General features: G+C 40.1%; 1 protein-coding gene across 4 annotated transcripts in view; it reads left to right on the forward strand.

Annotated features, from left to right (window-relative positions):
* qkia (QKI, KH domain containing, RNA binding a) overlaps positions 1-20,925 on the forward strand; it is a 59,606-nt gene extending 38,681 nt beyond the window's left edge. Inside the window, exons 5-8 of one of the 4 annotated variants that reach the window (XM_043263260.1) lie at positions 11,382-11,469; positions 13,050-13,472; positions 15,860-15,934; positions 17,347-20,925. In XM_043263260.1, the coding sequence (XP_043119195.1) occupies positions 11,382-11,469; positions 13,050-13,472; positions 15,860-15,934; positions 17,347-17,363 (603 nt within the window). In that variant the 3' untranslated portion in view covers positions 17,364-20,925. The remainder of the gene's footprint in view (positions 1-11,381; positions 11,470-13,049; positions 13,473-15,859; positions 15,935-17,346) is intronic. The other 3 variants (XM_043263262.1, XM_043263261.1, XM_043263263.1) reach the window with 3 other exon arrangements.
* The last annotated feature ends 1,957 nt before the right edge of the window (positions 20,926-22,882 follow it).

The raw sequence follows: 22,882 nt of genomic DNA on the forward strand, positions 1-22,882 counted from the left end.
AAATTTAGTTTCATCCGGTTTTGTACATTTACAGCTCAGCAAATGATCAGTAACTTTAAAAGTCAAGTGGTTCACTCAGTGGGAGCAGAAGGCACAGGAGGGCTGATGAATCTTTCTGAGATGACAGTTAAAATTTATTATTTCTAGAAGTGCGGAACAAATCGCTCTCTGTAAGCTATGACTCTAGTACCTAGACTCTAAACAGAGGAAAGTGGAGACAAATGCAGGTGTGGATTACGGACACAGATAAAACACTAATTGCTGTTTAAGAGGTAAAACCTTCTCAAATTTTAAAGTCACATTTTGTGTATGTTTTTGTAATATCTTGTTCCGTGAGCATTGCGTTTAAGATTGTGGAGTTTAAAATAGCTCTATTCCGTTGTGCTCTGTTTAGCTATTTCTGAACACAAGATCACGTCCTATGTGAACCCCCGAAACAAATGCGCCTGTTCTAACTATTCAAAGTTTCCTTAAGATCATTTACAGTCTATTTTAATATAGAACTCACATCCCTGTTATGGTCATGTATTAAATGCGGCTTAAGTCTGTGTGCTATGAAGTGCTAAAAATAACAATTTACTTATTGTTAGAACATGCAGTCTGCTTGTCTTTGCCAAATCCACCGGTGATCGAAAATGGTGTAGGTTAAAAACTAATCGGCACAGAAACTTTTTTTTTTTTTTTTTTTTTTTTTGTTTGATTTTATTCCATTTTAATATGTGATTAATGTATGAGTAGCTCAAGCCATGTGTACTTTCAGTGCACTTGTAGCCAACGTTATTAGGCTGCATCACTTTTTTTTTTTCTTCTAATCATTTGTCTCTGAATTTGCAACCTGCATTTACTTTTCCCAGATTCTTAATGTTAAGGCCCAGTTTCTGAAGACTGAGAAAGCTGCACGTATTATAGCAACTGTGCTAACGAGGCTGCTCTAATCTCCAGCAGATTTAGAGACGAGCTCCGATCTCGCAAACAGATGCGTTGTAGTTCGGGGACATGTCCACGTATCAGATCCCTGTTAATTTAATTTAATGGTTTATACACCAGCCCATTTGAAGATGATCAGAGAGAATAAAACAGTGTGATTCCTTCCTACAAAGCAATTAGCCTCTCAAATGTGTTAAAAACCTGACAAATTGTTTTTCTCATTAGGGGTGCTAAACCCAGGAGAGCTGACGCCCATGATGGGTGTTGTGGATTTAGATGTTTAGAAGATGCAGTGTGTCAGAATTGCCAAGAGTGATTCTGTGCTACAAGGTGACATTCCTCATTTCCCCCTCAAGGTGTGTGTTTGAGAGAGAGAGAATCCATCAACAGACAGTAGCAAGTCATTTCTAATGATTGACAGTAGCTCTGTTGGTATGTGAGGTCAGTGGTAATCCTGCAGTCACAACATTCTCAGAGGCCCGCGAAAGGCCTTCTGGGAAAATGCTAGATGTTCACCCTAAATACCCCCTCGCTGCGAATGGTACGCTATATCCACAAAACTGTACTTTAGCATGTCTGCTCCCAGTTGGCATCAGTGCACTAGGGAATGATGGGAAATAGAAGCTCACACCTATGACATCTCATTAAGAATCTAGGCCACTATGTGTCCATTCCTTTTACCTCGGCTAATTAAAGTGGCATGTCAAAATATTTTTCTGGGTTATTTTAGTGTCAGAGCACCGAGTCAGCCGTCGACAAGAGCGAGCAAAGGTTTAAAATGGTAGTGGTGGATGAAGACCTTATTTAAATTCAGTACGGTACTGCTAATAGTTTCTTTTGTGGATGCCCCTGGCTATAAGGAACATGTAGCATTTCGGTCTCTCTTTGTATTCGGTTTTTGTCAGGGAAGCACTTCCTGCTAGATTGTGGCATATCTGTAGTAACAGTTTTGCCTCCAGAGCTCAGTGGCTTTGGAGCTTTACGTGGGTGCGTATAGTAGCTGTAGCCCAGCAGTCTGGCCTTTTCCTTTATTCCTTCCTTTCTTATTGCTTTCCTTTTTCCAGCATTTCGTTTCAACTCCACTTGCGCTTGTAGGCAGAAATCGACTAGAGAACCAACTTGCTGCTCCCCGTGTCCTCCATGATGCTTCCAATATCTTAAAAGGCCACAAAGGAAGGGGGAGGGAGGCGAAAGAGAAGAAGAGAAATGGGGAGCTTCGCTCACACAACGCTTCTAGCATCTCACCGTGAATGGGCTCGTCCTTGCCTGTAACAAAGTGACTGGGTTAGCAGTGTTTGCACTGTAGCCTGAAGCCCTGTTCCCTTCTCTTGTCTCTCCTCCTTTCTCACACACACACACACACACACCCACTCTCTCACACAGTCTCTCTTGGCACATCTTTTATCCCGTGTACTCCAATAACCATCACATTCAGCGCCTCTGCCGAGCACAATGAGTCCCCGATCTGGAGAGGTTTCAAGCCTCTCTGAGTTGTCATGGGTGCTTTGCATTTGTAATCTTCCCAATTCAGGAACGCAGTTAATTTCACACCATACACCTGGTTATAGACCTCTCACTCACTCTTAGGCTCAGAGGAAAGGCTAGAGAGAGAGAGACAGATGGTGTATAATATACGACAGGCGCCGTGGTCTGTGGGGCGTAACGTCCTCGTCAGCCAAATTCTCGCCGTCAGCTCGCAGGCCGCGTGTCTTGTGGAATGCTGCCTGAAACTAAGACTGTTCTCGGCGGCCAACTCATCGTGATCAATAAACACCTTTTCTTCAATGCACGTAATCACTCTCACCTCCTATCAGGCCCATGTGACAAACCAGAACAAAATGCCATCTGGCTGCTTGCTGTTGTTTCGGCATGTGTGGCGAGAATGTCACCAATCCAATTGCTAATCATTCTTTTTAAAATAAATTCATTATCATTTTCTTGCTGTTTTATTGAGCACCTCTTAATTAAAAGAGTAATTCTTTCTTTAAAAAAAAATCTTTCCTCATTTACATGTTGTATCAAACCTATGTGATTTTTATGTATTCTGTGGAACACGAGTATATTTTGAGAAATGTTGAAAGTCAGTGAGGATTGATGTTTTGCTTTTATTTTATGGCAAAAAAATCTTCTGTATCCCACAGATAAAATAAACACATTGTGCTTGGAAAGACATGCAAATGAACTATCTCTTAAAGTATGCAGCTGCATTTATCCTTGGAGTGGCTGGAATTTAACTGTATTGTACTTGACTACTTCAATGAGGCTTGAGTTTCATTGGGCTGAGATCATTGGAGATCTTGGAGGACAAAAGACAAGGAAAAAAATCGCAGTGAATGCAACCACCTGTGACGACAGCCTCCTGAAATGCGTGCAAGTTGCCCTGCAGGTCAGTGCAACCCGTCCGAGAGTGCTCTTGTGTCCCTGTTTTCAGAGCATGTGTCGCATTTGATCAGACTCAAGCCCCAGCTGCAGGGTCTAGAGCGTAGGATCATGGGTAATGGGAACATCCTCAGCCGTGAGCTTGTAAAAGCCCCGTGCACTGCCTCAGTGATGTGTCTCGTAGATAGCTGGAGACCCATCAGCGTTCATTGCTACTCCTTGCATAAGTGTTGGAACAAACAGAACAAAGGGTCAGGGGACTTGGTACTGTAGATGTACCAAGCATAATGTTGTATTCTGCATATGTTTCACTGTAAATTGGAACCATGTAATTTATTGGTCAATATTGAATATATATATTGGCCTGTAGCTGTATATTATTTTTTTGTTTTTCCCCAACATCTGATGGTGTCGATATGGTAGCTGGTCCGATATAGCTGTTTTAATACTAGAGGCCCAAGAGGTAGAGACTGTTATCCTTCTGTTCTTTGTCCTGCTTTATAGTAAGCTCTCTCTCACTATCTTCTTCCCTAAAGCGGCTGTCCTCCTTTACTTTCTGTGGTCTTCTTGATTGGAGCCATGGCTTGCACCCCAGGCTTACTGACCACCAGAACCGCAACAGGAAAAAGCTTCTCTTGGGGTCTGTATGCTAATCCGGCCTTTGCTGGCAGCAGCTTCAAACGCTCCGTTGGACTGGCAGTTCGTCAGACTCACTGAACAGAATGGAAAGAGCAGACCCAGAATAGACTGGGATTTACTGTGTGCCTATTTTCACCTGAGCACCTGCCATTTTAAAGGCACAAATTCAAGCGGCGATGTGCGAAGTGAACCACTTCACACAGTGCAATGGGATTTGTCTTTTCATTTTCAGCTTTAAAGTGATTTTCCTGGCATAACAAGTGTCACTACAAATGAGACAGTAGTTTCATAGTAAAAGGAGACCGCCATTTATTTACTGTCTAAAAATCACATTTCACATCACATTACTTTAGATGCTCTCGTCTGCTGTTAAGCTGTTTTATGCTTGAAAAATAGGCCCGCTAATGTTAATCGCCTTTCTGAAGTGGAAATGATAAACTGATGCTGTAGGGAGCGTTTTATTTAACTGCTCTGTTTTTGACTGTTCTATTAGAACGTCTTTTTATGATACTGATGCATAATTTACAAAGACAGGCATCATTTTGTGCTTTTGGGTTAATGCCACTTATCTCGGCTAGCGAACATGCGGTCTCGTTAAGTTGTTGTTCTCTCTGGGATTTCAATTGCCCACTCTTCACAGACTGCTATGGCCCTGTAAAGTGCTCCAACAGTGACCCTGAGGGCCTCCCAGTTATCGGCAAACTACACATTTCAGAGTACGCTGAGCTGCATAGCAGTGTGCAACTGCAGCATTTAGCTGGGATAGAAGTGGTGCTACAGTTTTCAGTGTTCTCCCAGGTCTAGTTAAGCAGGTAAATTTAAAAAGAAATGATCAGACTATTTGCAACAAACCAAACAAGCCGAACCAAACAACTCTCAATTTTTTCAGCTAGCGTGACCTCATCTTTTAGCCTGCACTTACGCCAGCCCAAATTAGCTGTACTCTAGCAATGCTACTGCAGGGGGAAGAGCAGGTGGCCTTGACCCAGGGTAGGTGCCCTCCTGTTGGGTAGAGCTCAGTTCAAACATGCCACCTCCCTTCAGACCTGCTCGCTCTCACTCTCTCTGCGGGTTTCTGTTTAATCTACTCACTTCAGATGAGGCACAAGAGCCTGAAGTTCAGTCAAATATTGTCCTTGAAAGTGTGACAAGGATTTTGTCAAGCAGTTTGCTTTATGCCCCCCGAACCTCCCAACCCCTCTTAAAATATCAACATTACACCCAAGAGAAAATGTACAGAGTGCAGGCGGATATGCTGATAATTTAAAGGTTTTTTTGTGAGTGGTAATGCAAGAATTTTTCTACAGCACTTTTCATTTCTGACTGTAGCTGTGCCGTAATGCCAACAGAAAGCTTTTGGAAAAATTATGTTTACTCAACTGTGCAGAAACTAACAGATGATTCTTTATAAGAAGAGATGGAGCTGCTTTAATTTCCACTCCCCTCCAATACTTACAGCCATTATTGGAAATCTTGGAATGCTTCTGCGAGTGAAAAGTAAATCTAATGTTTTTAAATTAATTTAAATTCAAAGTGCAATTTTAGCAAATCTCTAAATGAATATACATTTTTGCATACTGTTCACTTCAATGAATTGATGTCTAAATTCACTATTGATTTATTTTTGTGTGTCTCTTTATTTTATTTATGCAAAGTATTTGATATTTTGTAGAAACTGAATTGTATTACTTTTTTTAGGTTGCGTCAGAAAGGCATCTGCCATAAAACCTGTGCCAAATGGCAGGACCCCTAAGAGAAGCAGCTTGAAGGAGTGACAATTATCAGTTCTGTCAATTAAAATTTACTGCGTCCCTAAAACTTTCACTAAACTTTTTTCTGCACCTTCTTTCAGTCACACAGAGAGAAGGATGAGATTTAAGCAACAACAGTTTCGATGTGTGACATCTCGTACTCTTACAGAGTTGGATGCTGAAATGATAACTCCAAACAGTACGAATAAAGACCCTGAATGGGTATTGGTTATAAGCATAACTTTTTCTGGAAAGAGGCACAAAGTCAACTAGCGTCTTTGAAAAGTTAAAGAGTCCATCCCCAAGCTCTCCTTCCTGTTACAAGCTATCAGGATAAATAACATAAACCTCTTAGTTTGCAGCCCACCTCTAGAGGTTAGTCCAGCCCCTGACTCTTCTGAAAACAGTTGGCTGTAATCTCTTCTGGTTCCCATAAAAGACCCCCTGTGGACATCAGTCCAACTGCATTTCCTTTGAACAGGCCACTAATCCTTTTACTTTGGGGAGAATAGCTCCAGACTGAAACGCCAGTGTTTGTGCACTAGCCTAGTTAAGGGGATGTTTTTGTGCCCCCCTTTGGCTCTCTGCACTCCCACCCCTGTTACATGGTGTCTGGGCTAATTATCCGCTCATTCAGAGTCAGATGGGGACAGGGACCACTAGGATCAGCCCTGGCATCTAGAGAACGCTCTCGAACGCTCTCGCTGAGAGAGCCAGGAATTGATTCCTTTCATCTTCTCGCACTGTTTTCGAGGGCGGAACAGGATCATGTTAGGACATACGTTTGCAGTTGTAGGCGACACCTAAATTTGTTTGCATGTAGAGCATTTTACAACTTCTATTTTAGGCCACAGTTAGTGGAATCCATAGGCAAGAAATGTGCAAGTAGCATTTAATTTAGATTTGGTTTATCCTGACCTTCTCTAGGAACTTTTTTTAGTTGCAATTTGGCCCGAAATACGTCTCCATTACTCTTCATTTGTAATCTCCCGTTGGCAGTACACAGTGTGTCCTGAAGTCAGCAAAACTGAACACGTCATCATGTTTGTGTGTGGACTCTTTCACATGCAATATGTTTTCCAATTTTGTTCAAGCAAAACATCTTTTCACGCAGCATGCATTGGTATATCAGGCTCTGTGCCTTCTGCTTGCTAATATATTGGCCCTGACCCACAGAGCAGTTTGGCTATCGTAGTAGAGACCTTGACTGCGCTGGCCAACACTTTTCATTTCATGCATTTGCTTTGCAGCTGCTAACCTTGACTTCGAAGTAACCTCTGCTAGGCCGTTGGGGAAGCTCTGTTTTCAAATTAGCCTCAATATGGTCCATCAATCCTCACTGCATGTTCAAGGGCCAGTCATAAGAGCGCTGCTTTTATTGGGATTTGCAGATTTATTTATTCAGGCCTTTTTTTCCTCTGCCTATTTATTCCTCCCGACACTGAACACAAGGTTAAGGGGGTTGTAAATCGTTCGAGGTTGGGTCACAGTCCAGATCTGACAGCCCAGGCGGCACAGGGAGCACGCGGATCAGCTTTGACTCTCAAATCTCGGAATCTGATGCAAATCCGGCAGTATTTAAACCTCCAGATCAGCCTTCCCAAATCCTTTCAAGATATTCTCGGCTCGATTGGGTGGCATTAAAGGATCATAGGAGCAGAACAAAACATCGTCTGGCAGCGAGAGAGAAAGAGGAAGAGGGGAGGGCAAATTAGAAAGCGAGAGAGAGGAGTGCGAGTCAACTGAAGGTTTTACAATGTGTTGCACCAGTAGAAATCATGGATCACATTAATGTTCCCTCTGTTTTTTTTTTTTTTTTTTTTTTTTTACCCCTCCCTCCTCATCATCTTTTGTGCTTTATTTTGTTTGTTCGCTCACTCTGATCTCTGTCCTCACATCCTGCTCTGGTGAAATCCAGCGTAATCCCGTATGGATGCCTTTGTCCAGTGCATGTAAGCATCTGTGCGACATTTTAAATACAGCTATCAAGCTCAGACCTGGCCTACATATTATGGTTGTCATTTTGCAGACCTTCTTTATCCGGAGCGATGTACATGACACACATCTCACACATCTTACACTAGGGGAAAACTGCTCAGATCAAACCTGCAACCTTTTGCATTTTCATCCCAGAGATGTAACTGCTGGACGTATTGAAATTAGGAATACTGTGAGAATACCTACAATAGATGTTTTATCCCCTCATTATAAACACCATGCATTACTATGTGTGAATCTGTATTTTTTTTAAGGTGTGATCATTAGTAACTATTGTAATATTGATTTACTGGATAAAAAAAATCATATTATTCATGATACTTTGAGGATATTGATGGCTCTGTTTGCAGGCTGCCTTTCAGTGACGTTTCCCCCTGAAGTCCACTGAATAACAGACCAGGGACACATTTGTGCTTTGCACCAAATAATGAACCCTCTGTCCCATCAACTAACTGAATGGAAGAAACGAAAGGGAATTTTACTCCAAAAATTTCTAAAGCTTAGGTTTAGTTCCACTCAAGTCAGCTTTACCTCTGCGCAGCTGACAGGAGAAGGGTGGTGTAACTGCTTGTCATGTGCCATAATCTCTCTTCTCTGGCTGGGTGACTGCTGAAGTTCATGCTAAAGCTGTAACAATGCAGTCAGAGTTCTGAATCATGTAGATTGTGGGTGGTTTGATGGCGAGGGTGGAGTTGAAGGATGTTTATGCGGTAAAGGAAACTTGGGAAGAGCTGGAAGTGACAAAGTCCTGAAGATGTATAACGTCAAATAGAACTTGTTTTTCTTTCTGCTTTTCCTGTCTCAGCATTCTTAAAATTTGAACGTGGATATAAACGGACCCGGTTCTATGTAACATATCGCCCCAATGTCTTGAGGTTGGAGCATGCAAGTTTCTCTGCTTGAAATGCATGTGCTGGTGGACATCAGCCATCCCACAGATCTGCACTGAAAAGGAAATGGATTTGGAAATGGCTGTAAACGTTTTATTATGGAGGGGAAATGCTGTACTTCTGTGCGTGTAACAAAATTGATGTGCTCACAAGCGCTGCTGTCACAGTCTAGCGTCCCCTGTCCTCCCCCACGGCCAATGAGAGCCGCTTCACTCTGCTGCCCTTACAAATAGACCCCATTGATTGAATCTGATTCCTGTGGATAGAGCAGGATTATTGAGCGGCCTTCCGTCTCACACCCAGAGTGTGTGTGGAAACGTTCTGTGTCAGCTTTTGTTGCTTAAATCAGAGGGACGTCTCCCCAGAGCCTCCTCCCGTCTGATGACACACAGCTCTCTGGAAACGCCGCACTTCCTTTATTTCCTTCCTCCCTCTCTCGGCTAGAAATAATCTCTGCACTTTTTACAAACATCCTGAGAATGCCTCAAGCCCAGGAGGACGAAGCAAAGAAAGAGGGTGTTATAAAAAAGAAAAGAAAAAAAAAATTGGCCCTGACCTCAAACAGAAATGTCCAGTCTGTACAGTGACTCTGAGGAGCAGCGTCACCGGCCCTCAAAAAAAAAAAAGTCTGTGCTCCACTAACCCCAGTGTCATGGCATGCCTGTAGGGAGTTACTCTTACTGGCCAGAGGCACTGCAGCCTCATTAAATACCCTGCAGAATAAGCCAGAAACAAAGTCTTCGTTTGTGGGCAAGAAAAAATCGACTCCATCTGCTTTCATGGCCAGCACTGAGATGTTGTTATTTGGATTTAGAGCTGTGCCAACCACACAAAGTCCTGCTCAGCAGAAATGAGAGTGTGATAGTTTATGGTGTTTTGGGGCTTTTTCAAGTCGTTTATCCTCTGCCTCACCCCTCTTACAAGAATCAATAGGACCGACTGCCCCAGACCTTGATTTCCTTTATTGCACTGACCCTCTGTTTGCATCTGTTCTAATACAAGGAGTTGATGCCTTTGTTTTTGCTATGAGTTATTATGGATAATGGTTTTGTTTTTTCCGTTATATTGGTTTATATAACAATGGATGAGGTGATTACGTTCTCTTTGGCATTTCTTTTGTTACTTTTTCTGTTTTTAATCAGATGTAGTAACTAAAGCGTTATAGTGTTATAGTTGGCATCTAAAATGTAAGCTTTCTAAAACTCTCAGATATGAATCAGCTCACAATGACGTTGTACTCTGTGTGTATGACTTTCTTTTCATCTCTTTTCTGTGTGAGTGTTCTATGCACATGAGATATCAGTTTTGATTTCATGTCGACCTTTAGGTGTTTTTTGTGCTTTTTGGAGCTTGACATCCCCTGTTTACATTTAAATGGAAAAATATCTCATGTTATCTTTTATGTTAGTCAATCATAAGATTCTAAAATGATGTGAGGGTAAGTGAATGACATAAATATCTAACTTCCCAGTCTATTTCATAAATCACTCTCACCTTTTTTTGGAGTTTAACATATTGATGTGGTCAGTGAAATGCTTGAGCGAGAAACCCTGGAGCAGATTTTTACCCTTGTCAAGTGGTCAACTCCTTGTCACTTCAGACAGCGATTAGAGGTATGCCAAAAATGAGAGTCAGAAAAAAAGAGTAAGAGTGAATAAGAGGGGAAAGACATTATTTAAAAGGCAGAATCTTTTAAGTTTCATGGTCAAAATCATGGTCTGGAGAGAATCTGAGTTGGTCTAATTCTGGATGAAACCGTGGAGGACAGCTCTGAAGACTTTTTCACCTATCTGGCTCGGAAGAAGTTAAATGGACAAATGAAGAGTGTTTTTCTCGCTCCACACTGCATTAGATTAGCCTGAGCCCGTTTCCTTTTGTTCCGTCTTCACATGAGTGGTGTTATTGTAACAAGCACATAGATGAATCTTCATTGGCTCTCCACAAGCTCCTCAGATGTGAAGGGTTCAAACAAAAGCTTCACTTTCTAGAAGAGAATGTTTTTGTGTCTGTATTGAATTACTAAAGTGCACAGGAATGGGTGAGTCATTCATGCGGAGGCAATCTGTAGCTTCAGTGCAGGTTTTTTTTTTTTTTTTTTTTTTTTAGTTCTGATTGAGGAAATTACTCCGGGTTTCTCTTAGCTTTGAGTCATGTGGCTGTGTAGAGTTGTACTAATCTAGAACTGTGTTATTTCTGCAGTCAAAGTCCCTTAAGGGCAACTCTCACAATACCACTCAAATATGGTGTCTGTCAAAGTAGTTTGTCCTTTGATGTGTGCTCTCCTAAGGAAACTCTGAAACACCATGAAAAGTTAAAGGTGTCCCAGCCCTCCAGTGTGTCTGTTGCTTGATGTGTAAATCTGAATTGAGCTGGTTTCTACTCCCTCTATCTTTCTCCCCTCTCCTCCTCTCTGAAGTTGGAAATACAAGTCTCTTTGCGCTGCCTTTTTTCCCCCATTTTAGTTGCTTTGCGTTAAGAGATCTCATGTTTGGTTTACTCTTTCCTAGTAATTGAAAGTGTGCATCTTTCTCTGGATCTAGAAGCCACTAGACTTCTAGTTTCTGCTCAGAGTAAATATTTATTCATATGTTCTACTCCAGTACTTTGTTTATTTTAAATAATTTCCATTATATTTATAGACATTTTTGCATATGGCCCGTTTTATGAAATTACATTTAATGAGATACTATCTTTTTTCTTCTAGTTACTGCTTTTTATTATTGAAACAAGATTGTCCCCCTTTTCTACATGAATACTGTGAGTAATGAGGTTCCCCTTGGTCTTTTTCTCTTTGTAGGCAGAAGGAGAAGATAATCTAAAGAAGATGCAGCTTATGGAGCTGGCCATTCTGAACGGAACGTACAGAGACACCAACATCAAAACGCGTAAGAAGACACAATCACACATCGGCAGCTAAACACTCACGAACTTAATATAGACACACACTCTAGAATAAATAAACTTGGAACATCAGCACACCCACAGGACGGTCATAAAGCTAACTATTAGGGAAAAATGTGAGTTCAGCTGTGATTGTGTTGTACAGTGACTAAAGAGATTTGTTTAAATGCTTACACACACACACACAATCACACCCATATTTGTTAGGGCACAGGGCTTACACACAGTATCAAATCACAACCAGCCATAATCCATCTCTTGTATCCATCCTTAATCCATATGTAAATGCTCGCACAGACACAGTTGTTTCCTGTGCTGACTTATTCTGATCATAAATGAGCAATTAAATAAAAAAAAACACTGCACATATGACAGTTCATCTGACATAAGATTCTCGTTTAAATTCAAGAAGGAACCTTGTTCACTGCACACTCCTCATGAAAACATCTAATCATCTACCCACAGTCTAGTATTTCTGTCTCTTTATCCCTCCCTCTGTCTCTCCCTCTCTCTTTTTCTCCTCTCCCTCTTTCTCTCCCACCTCATTTTAGAGCTGTTCCAATTGCAATCACAGCTTGCGTAATCTTGGTGTGGCATACAGAATTATTTTGCTGCATGATTATGTGTTTTAGGTTGTCTTTAGGTCATAAACTTGTATTATTGCTCAAAGGTATTTGCATATGATTCCACCCATGTCATACATATTCATTACTGCAATGCATTTTCACATTGACAATAAAGGGTTTGGGGCTTTTACTGCTCTGTAAAGTAATATTTGCATGACTGTATGTACGAATGTATGGATTTATGAATGTGAGCATGCATATTTGGGTATATATGACATGGACAGAAACACATCTGTTTGGCTTCAGTGCAGAATGTTCACAAGCATTTTAATTTTCAGCCTTGTTGTGGTTATTTCCTCTCCACATCTGCACTAAATGTTCCCAATGGCATGTAGAGGTTTTGATTCATGTGGGAAAGCTTATGGCAAGTTGGTGCAATCAATTCTAGAAAGTGCACTTCAGAGTTACAACTATAAGAAATACCATCAGCATTTTTTCGCACACAAACTGAAGAGCCGTTTCCTCTACATGCCGCAGGACATTGGGTTTAGATGTGCTGCTTTAAATCAGTGACTCTGTGTTGTGAATTTGTGTTTTGATGATCGGTTTGCCCTGGTATGATCAATCATCAGTTCCTCCTTGTGTTTTAGTTTTGATTTTGTAATGATTTTGGTTGTGGGGTTTTAGTTTGCTTTAGAGTGTAAATTTTTTTGTGGTTCATTGACCATTGCATGGACTAATTTTCCTTTATTTTTTCCCCCACCCCCTTTTTCCCTCTTTTCGTGTACTTCTATTTTTCTTTCCTTGCCTGTGCTTTTCACACATCTGTTTTTGTGCCTTCTGTCCATTTCTGTTTTCCCCCCTTTCTGCTCTGAAAATTTTATACACTTTCACACACCCAACCTTCCATATCGCTCTGTCTCCCATTTCTTTTCTCTCTGTGTCTCTTGTCTTCCCCCTTTCGCTCTTTCTGTCTTTCGCTCTTCTGTTTACGGCAGCCACCCTTGCGTTCTCTCTTGCAGCAGCGGCAGCAGCTGCTCAAGGCCCGCGTCTGATCGCGGCCCCTGCGGGTCAGGTCATTCCCTCGGCCGCCCTCAGGCCCCCCACTCCGGCAGGGACCCCCATCATGAACATCATTCGGCCCACTCAGATGGCCACTGTGCTACCCAACGGCACCCCCACCCTGGTGCCCCCGACGCCTGACGCGGGCATTATCTACACCACGCCCTACGACTACCCTTATGCCTTGGCGCCCACGTCTCTGCTGGAATATCCTATCGAGCACAGCGGAGTCCTAGGTAAGCGGGCGTGGGGGCTTGGCACTTCACCCTTCGGTGCCCCGCAAGAGGGTACAGCCGGGGTGTTTTACGGGGGCTTGTTGGATGGGTCATCACCCGGCCCAGTTCAGGACTCACTGAAAGGTAAATATGTAATGACTAGCTCATGCTAGCAGGCTGGGTAACCCAGGTGATTACAGACTTAGCTATATAGACACACACACAAAAACATTTGCCACTGAGACGGGCTGGGAAAGGGACCACTTATCCGTGTCTTAAACTAGGTATATTCATCTTTCTAAAATATATTATTATATATATTTTTTTTGCTGCTGTGTTAGAAATCTTTTCTCAGGACACACGCACACACTCGCTCTCGCAGACAGTGGCGACATGCTTGCTTGCACACATCTTTTTTTTTTTTTTTTTTTTTCTCTCCCTCTCTCTCTTGCCGGAGGCTTTGTCAGGCAGGCTACTGGTGGATCCCCTCGGATTTCTCCTGGCTTTTGAAATCATTTCTCTCTTCCCTGCTGTAGCAGGTCTTGGTACCAGTGCTGAGCAGCAGAGAGAGAGAGAGAAAGAGCCCAGAGTCCCGTTGGGGATGTTCATTAAATTCTTCCACTATTCTCACTGTATCCAATTGTCTTATTTTACCCTTGTGAACTTGAACGCTCGACCCTATTCAGAGAGAATTACCCATACTCCCATGCCTAGCGAGGGGCTTCTGCAAACACTTGCAAAGGAGATGGATAATAACCACAACATCACAACCTCTTTTACAGACACTTCAAAGCAATGTAAACATTTGGAAACGGTCGTTTAAGTAGAGATGTCGATCAATGGCATGATGAAGTCGTGTATGCCAGAAGCCGAATGTTGTGCTATGAATAGCTTTGGTTAGTGCTCATAAGGCTTTGATTTGATGGAGGGATTTCTGAGTGCAGTTCACCAGATACTGTATAGTTGGCACGTTTGGGTCTTCCACTTTTCTGACAGTGCCGCGTTTCCACTTTTAAACTTAAACACTCGCAAGCTTAGCAACCTTTTATTTACTTACAGTATCGATCCAACATCAAACCACCCCCAGACCAGACCATGTTCTCACTCTCTCCCTTTCTCTCGCTTGCTGGGCTTCTGTGCAATCAGAAGTGATTTGTTGGACATCTGCTGTTGCAGTATAGGATGTGGGCGTATACACACACAGTTAGAGAGAGCTGTTAGCGCTTCCAGAATTTCTCCAGAGGACAGTAAAAACATTTGTGCTTAGCAACTATTCTGTGATGTCATTATGCGATTTGGTACAGTCGTCACACCTTGGCAGACCCACATTGGAGCTCTGCAGAGAGCCATGCAGAATTGGATTGCCTGTTAAGATGTAAAACAGCCCCAACTTCTCAGGTGTTTAAATAATTTCCACCACAAGTAACAAATTACAGTTGCGTTAACTGATATTGCACACATTTGCGCTTAAATCCTTCACCAATCCATCTCGAGGTCTGTGCATGCCAGGAGCGAAACAAAACACGACTGTGGCGATACACATACTGTAATGTTACATTTGGTAAGACAAACATTTTCTTATTCTCAAAATTAAAAAAAAACTAAATTAACAGCTGCTAGCTCCACATCTGGAGTTTCAATCTGGGCATATAAATAACAAGATATCTATTGTATTATTGGTTGGACTATAGAGAGCAATCAACAAAAACATTTTTACTTTTGTACAATTTATAGAGAAATTTCGCTCTGGACCTTCACTATGGAACCAATTACTAGTCCGCTATCAAGCGTTATTTCAAATCGGTTCGGTTCTGAGCGCTACCTTTGAGATTGGTGAAGGAGATGATGTAAATTAATTTTATCATCAGCGTGCTTAGAATTTGCAATCTATTCTAGTTTTTTTACTACTTCTGAATTCCTGTGAGCAAAGAACGTTTGTAATTGCACCGATTTGCTGAAATTTAGGTAGCACAAGCCAGGTGCTGTCATACAGTAATCACAGGGTGTCAAAACCTGATTACCATTTGCTATCAAACGATGCTGCTGCCACTATAGTAATTACTTTTTTTCCCTAAAACACACTTTTGTTTTGTGTGTGTGTGTGTGTGTGTGTGTGTTTCACGATTCCTTGCTAGCCCGTCTCAAATCATCTTAGAATCTCAAAGTCAAAGCAATTACTATGTAATTTTAAGTTGTAAGTTATAACATTTATCTCTTGTTTTATGCATTTCTACCCAATGTGTTGATATTGTGAATATGTATTATATGTTGGAACCTTATATGCATAAATTCAAATACAGATGAGATTTCATGTAAAGCCTGTTTCACAGCTAGCCGGTTCAAATTGAGATTAATTTTGGATGGATCTCTTTAAATAAAAGGTCAAAATTAGACGTGTTCTGTATTTTTCTGATTTCTACAGTTTTGCTGCAGCAGCCATATGTGGTCTAGCTGTGGTCCACAGGCTTTACATTTGTGTTTTGTTTCCTGGGCTAAATTATGTCTAACCTTATGGACCTGTTGTAATCTAGGTGCAATGGCTACTAAAGTGCGGAGACATGATTCACGGGTCCATCCTTACCAAAGGATAGTGACCACAGACAGAGGTTAGTTAGATAAGATACTTCTACCTTTTTTGAAATTCTTGTGTTTCTTTATCTCTGAACGGGGGATCATATATGTTTATACACTTCGTATCTTTACTGTGGAAATGTGTTTACATATGAAATGCCTCTGGAAACACTCAGGTTTGCGGAAGTTTGACTGTAACTGAATTAAATGCCATTTGTTTTATAGCTTTATATCACTGCATTTCCCAACTAGGTCTAGATCCAAAAAATAGATGGTATTTTTTTGTTGTTGGTTTTTTGTTTATTTGTTTTTGGGTTTTTTTGATTTAAATAGTTTTGATTTAAATAGTAAAATACAAAGGGACTGAAGAAGGCTTCCATTGCCAGCATAGTCATTGGCAAAGCGTTTAAACCAGGCTCACACTACAGGAGTTTTAAAATCCTAACCAATTATGAAATCTATTTGCAGCACAGACATAAAGACAATCTTTGGAGATTATCTTCCCTCAAATATTAACCATGCGCTACAAGACACACTACAAGATTTCCACATCGTAACGAACGCACTACACGATATTATTAAAATACAAAACTCCTCCTCCACTATCCAACGAAGCCATTGGCTATTGTGAAAGTATTGACATTGTCATATAGCCGCCATCATCCCGATTTAAATATCGTAAATATTAAACGCGTTGATATGATATGATATGAGTTCCATTGGTGAATGCCTCCGTGCTGAACATCGGTACCGATCGAGGTGCATGACAAGATTTTTGCTCCTGCGGTGTGAGCCAGGCATTAAGCTATTACCTCAATATATACATATACATTTTAAATATCTCAGGTTAAGCTTATCGGATTTTGTTTGTTCAATTCTTTAAATGTAAAAATGTACACCCGGTTATATTTTCGTTTTACTGAAGGTACTATTTTTATAGCAGATGTATTTTTGAATCCTGTGTATACGTTCACTGAAAAATAAAGAAAAAACCCAAATCGATATTTCGCGACCTTTTATCTGTTTATTTGCGTAACGTAGCACTAGCTCTCTGATTCCCCCTCACAACTAATTACACTGTTCGTAACACGCATTTCGACTCAAGACACTAAAATGTTACTAGTTTTTGTTTGTATGTGTTTTTCTCGTTTGTCTATGATACCTCTCTGCTTTTGTTTGTGGGAATATGGGGCATTGTAGCGCTTTAATTACATGTAATAACGTTCTGATTGAACTGATCATGACATTAGAGTCATGATCATAACCAGGTTTAGCCTGCGTTTGTCTCTTGGCCATGGAATTAGGGGGTTAAACAAAGATTGCATTCATTTTGCTGTTAAATGATGTCATTCCGGTCTCTTCTTGCTAACTAATATCTTTTCTACCTTTTTTTTTGTTTTGTTTTTTTTCCTTTTTGTTGTTTTTGTTTTTGTTCCTAACCACCTAGCCGCCACCGGCAACTAACAAATGACCTCTGAACTCTGAACTCTTCACCCAATGATGAGCCGCCCAAGCCTGCCTGCTGATCAGATTAACTGGTAATTGCCTTTTGCTAGCCTGGTGGACGCAGAGAGAGAGGCACCTGTCCGAGCAGTGATCCTAACATAAACCAACATAAAACTCAACAACCCTCCATACCAACACACGTTGTGTAGCGATAACAACGATGATACTCTTTGTTTTTTGTTTTTTGTTTTTGTTTTTTTTACTATTATTATTTCTTTCTTTTTCTTTTAAAATCTCAAATGACTGGGTGGATGTTAACAGTGATGTTGCGTTGCCCAAAAATCTGCACTGAAGTTTAAAAGCAATAAAGAAGCGTCTTCTGCTAATTCAGCCCTTAAATGCATTTATAATCACAAAGCTCCAATTAAACAAAAAAAAAAAAAAAAAAGAGAGAAAAAATACAACTCGGTGACCCTGCTTTTATCAGATATAACGCTAAACAGGGCACCCAGATAATCTCTATATGCTACCCCACCCATTTAAACGGTCACCATGAACAATCAGCAAAAGAAAAAGAAGGAAAGAAATCTGCACTCACACCAACTTGTGTATTTCCTGTCCTTCTCTGATGTAATCTGTGTTTTTCAGTTGATGAGTTTTACTGTGCTGACACATTCTGGGTGTGCCTGTCCAGCTGACTTAGAGCATGGCTATGACAATGACAGACTGCAAAAAGCTTGTTTTGATTTCTTTGTTCTGTTACTTCTCCCTATTTTGTTTCTTATGTTTCCATGTATCTTATTAGCGTTTGGCAATATTTGCAGGTTTATACGAGCTGCTCATTGCAGTGTATGTGCCAGCTCAGAAGGAGGGGGGCGATAGGCAGAGTCAGGCAGGGCAAGAGTTGTTTGGGGTGAAGTGTTTTTTGGAGTCTTCAAATCTAGGATATTCAGGGTTGGACAGCTGGGATATGAACCGGAATCAGTTTACTGAACTATGCCATCCCAAAAACTCTCAACCCCTCCCCACATACAGTGCCTGAACTTTCTACAAATCTTTCTTTGAATGAGCTGTGAGATAAAAGAAAAAAAAAAAAAGTATTATGTGTGCGCATTTAGCCAAAGGGTTTCCATTTAATGAATTTCATATATATACGAGTATGTATCTAACCGCCAAGGGTTCTGTCATTTTAGTCTAGAGTTTGAAAAGGTTTGATGTCATGCCTGTATCTGTTTGTTATAATAGCAAATCAAAAGATGGATGAAATGGTGATGGATTGTCCCACAAGACGCTAATTTCCTTGAGGATGTACAAAAGCAATGAACACTAAGGAAGATGAATGAGGTAGACAGAACGGGGGAGGGTTTAACCTCACTGCTGTGTACACGGTTTATTTTGGTTTCTGTTGATTTATCTACGTTTTTGATTATTATTTTATTCTGTTGGAATTTCTCTCCCCCGCCCCACCTTCCAAAACGAATTGAACCGAGCTGAAACGAAATGCAGGTGTTCTCGCCTTTTCGTGAATCGCGAAACTCACGAGTGGGAAGCGACTGCGAGTAATTTCGATTCTTTTCAAATTGCCCATCCACAATGTGTCCTGCACACCCCCCAGCTACTGAGCCCACTCTCATTTCTATACACCCTCTCAAGAAAACATAGGATGTGAAAGCCATGTCTGCCTGTTCGAATTGCTTTATACATACATGATATATATATATATATAAAATGTATACAAATGTAGATATGTCATTGCATATTAAAATACAGAAAGATCAAAATTAGATACTTTTACAGGGTGCTGGAGAAGAAATATATATTTTTGGCAATTTTAGCTTTTTATACTTAACTTGCAGTTACAAAATATGAAACGTAATACAAAAAAATATATATATAAAAAAACATTTGTAGAATAGTACAGCGAGAGGTGGTAAAGAAAGGTTGCGTGACTTTGGATACTATTGGCCAGGGGGAAGAAAAACAGACCAAAATAGTCAACCCTTTTTGAGGAATTGCATGACGTGAAGAGGAGAGAGGAGTACAGTTAGAGAGATAAGTGCCTTATTGACGGTCGTTTCTTTTCCGAGTGTTACATTCTGTTCAATAAGATCCAGCACCAACTAGGATAGCGCAGAGCGAGGGAGGGCTTGTGAAGAGGAAGCACCCCAAGAGTTAAACCACGAGGCTGTTGCAGTGTTGTGCCACTGAATCTATTCTATGCAAAGGAATAGCAGTCATTTGACCAGCTAACTATGTGCCATGATTCGTCTTCCCAAAATTAAGTTGAAGTCTTGTTTTGTTGGTTTTTGTTTCGTTTAGTTTTTTTTCCTTTTTTATCCCCATTTGAACAAAGTGTTTATTTCTCCTTTATTTTATTGCATTGTTATTCTTATACTATGAGGACAAAATCGGCAATGCTGTCTATGTATTTGGTTACTGTGATTTTTGTCAAGAACAACTGCCAATTATGTGGAAGTCTGCCAGGTGTTTAAAAGGGAGATTTCTCAAACGATTGGACATTTCCTGAAACCTCCTCTTGTTTCAAGATTTGCAAACTGGAAGCTTTTCGATCGTATTTGCCAAAACGTACTTTATTTTACGCCAAGGAAGTGTTTTTGCTTTTGTTTTAAAAGACTGGAAGAAAGAGGGGAGGTGGGGGGAGTATTCAGCCTTTTTGGTGTTTCGCAAAGGATAGATGTAGCTTTACAGTGCACTGATCTGAAAAGAGCAAATAATGCTTGGAGAGGGGAAAACTAGCATTTACTCAAAGTATTACTGAGAGGAAGGTCACTGGGATATTCATCAGAGCCACAGTATCAAATCACACACTCGAGATCAGCAGTTTTCAGTCGTTGAAACAACCGGAGGTGTTCACCGCATTCAGTAAGATTACGTTCAACTTTGTGTCCTGTAACCCTGGCAGTCTCTGATGTAGTCACTTGTGTTACAAAAGGTCAATTTTTTTTTTTTTTTTTTCTCTCAGTGTTAAATACATGTTTTTGAAATAATGAAATGCAATATTAGAGTGGAGCAAAGATGACTACAGAGAAATGGACAGTATTAAAGGAATCCCCTCTGCCATGTTACTACATGCTGTTAATGTTTTGGAGTTGGGTTTAGTCTATCAGGTGTATGGAGAAAACTCTGTTCTCTTCTGCCTGCCTACTACATGTGTAATAATGTAAATTACAGCCATTGTTACAGGTTTCTAATGTATTTTTCTAACTTCATTTTCTATGTACAAGTCATTATTTCTGATATCCTTTTGTGATGAAACCCACTACACTTTTTTTTTTCTCCTCCATGTCCTCTCTCCTCTGCCCTCCCTCTCAGCCCACTCTTTACTCAAATCTGTCTCTCTCATTGGGAGCGTTGCCTTTTCCTACAGTTATTTTGTTTTCTTGCTGATTCTTTAGCTTGTTTAACTCATTAGCGACTTATTAGTTCCTCTTGTCATAGGTATTTTTACATGCTTGCATTTAGTTTTTATGGTGTATGCTGTTATTTTTTTTCTTATTAACCTCCTTGGCATTTATTTTAATAAACATTCTTAGTAAGAATTTTACTAACTTTGCTGATATTATTTTGTGTTGTGTTCTTTTTTTTTAACCAGTTTAATGAATTACTACCTTGGTCTGGTTCACGGACTAACACAATTAAATCTGGTGTGTGAACACCCTCACAGTTTCTCTCACACACACACACACACACACACACACACACACACACACACACACACACACACACACACACACACGTTCAATCAGATGCATTTTTCAGAGGTCCATACACATTTACAGCACACACACACACACACACACACTTCCACGCAGTCTAACAGGTAAATGTGCACGAGGCAGTCCGTCCTTCACTCCGCTCCTGCACTTTCATCTTTGTCGCTGTAGAAATCTTCCCAAGCGTGTGCTGCCATGCCTTGTCTGCCTCACTGTTCACGCAGTTTAATGGTGCTACTGGTGTTTCCTTTTTGTTTTGTTTGGGGGTCGGGTGGAACGCTGCTTTCTTTAGAACTGGATGTAATTGGGAGCTAAGATCTCTGTAAAGTCAAAGCACAACTCTTTCTGTTACAGACCCTATGATAACTGGAAATACTTAGTCCAATTTGGGATCTTTTTTTTTTTTTTTTTTTTTTTTTTTTTTTTTTTTAAATCTTCGAATGGACTCTAAACAGTGCTGTTTCTTTTTAAAGTCCCGGTGAGCTGCCATTAAAGGTATTTTGTTTGAATGTCCATCCTGCCCGTAATTGTCTAGAGCATCTGATCTCAGCTCTGCGTCAGACTCGCGTGGAGTTGGAGTTGGAGTTGGTTTGACCTGCAGATGCGGCGGTGAGATGAGGTGTCTGCAAGGGCTGCTGGCTGTTTGCTTTCAGAGCATTTAAGTGAACTAAAGTACTAACAAACTAGTCTGCCCTTGTAGTATTTGCTTGGGTGCTGTTGCCTTGGAGACTAAAGGCAGTGTCCTCACTGTATGAGATTTAGGATAAGTGAAATTTGTTTTTCTTTTTATATATTCAGTATTTTCTGTGGGGAAATGTTTTGTGAACAGCACAAGCACAATGTGTATTAATGTGTTTTTGTTTTTTTGTTTTTTTGTCGTTCTAATCCTAAATTTTCCACTAATTTGAAATGCATTGCAACTGCATAAATAGCTTTTTTTTCTTTTTTTTTTTTTTTTTTTTTTTTTAAGACCACCTTTATCCCACTGAGTGAAGCTTCAGAATGGAAAACATGCATTATATGTTGACTTACTGAAGTTGTATTCATCTTCATTTTGAAGAGCGATGAACAAAGCCTTAATATTATATTAATAAAGGGAAGGTTTCACAAGCAAAATTGTCCTCAGGGAATGTTTCCTCAAGTCGCAATCACCAGCATTCAAGTCATTAAATAATTATTTTGATAATTCATTGATTGTTTGTGGTTTATAAAAGCGTTTGGTCAGTTGTGGGGAGAGCTGTAGCGCGTTTCTCATATAAAAAGCTTAAGAGCAGCTTTTTTTTTTAATCTTAATAAAACAGGTTTGTGCAAAGGTTTTGTGTGTGTGTGTGTGTGTATATATAGATATATCATTCAGTCATTTGACATCACTTATACACAAGTATTTTTATATATAAAATATGAATTAATAGTGTGTATACATATATATATATATATATATATATATATATATATATACACATACACTAGACTTAATTTTTTTTAATTGCAATTAATCTTTTTCAAAATAAGTTTGTTTGCATAATGTATGTGTTCTGTGTATACTTGTGTATATAGAAATAAACTCAATTAGAAATATACAATATATAAATGTTTTTTCTGACATATACATGTGTATGTTTACATATACATAAATACACACAGCACAGATTATTTGACAGTGCTTTTATTTATATCTGTATATATATATATATATATATATATCTACAATATATAATATATTTATTAACTGTACATTTATTTACAATAAGTCTTTTTGTGTATAGAGAAAAAAAAATCCCTGTGATTCATGGCAAAAATAAA

This window comes from Puntigrus tetrazona, chromosome 17 (assembly GCF_018831695.1).
Source record: "Puntigrus tetrazona isolate hp1 chromosome 17, ASM1883169v1, whole genome shotgun sequence".
In the NCBI taxonomy this organism is placed as follows: domain Eukaryota; kingdom Metazoa; phylum Chordata; class Actinopteri; order Cypriniformes; family Cyprinidae; genus Puntigrus; species Puntigrus tetrazona.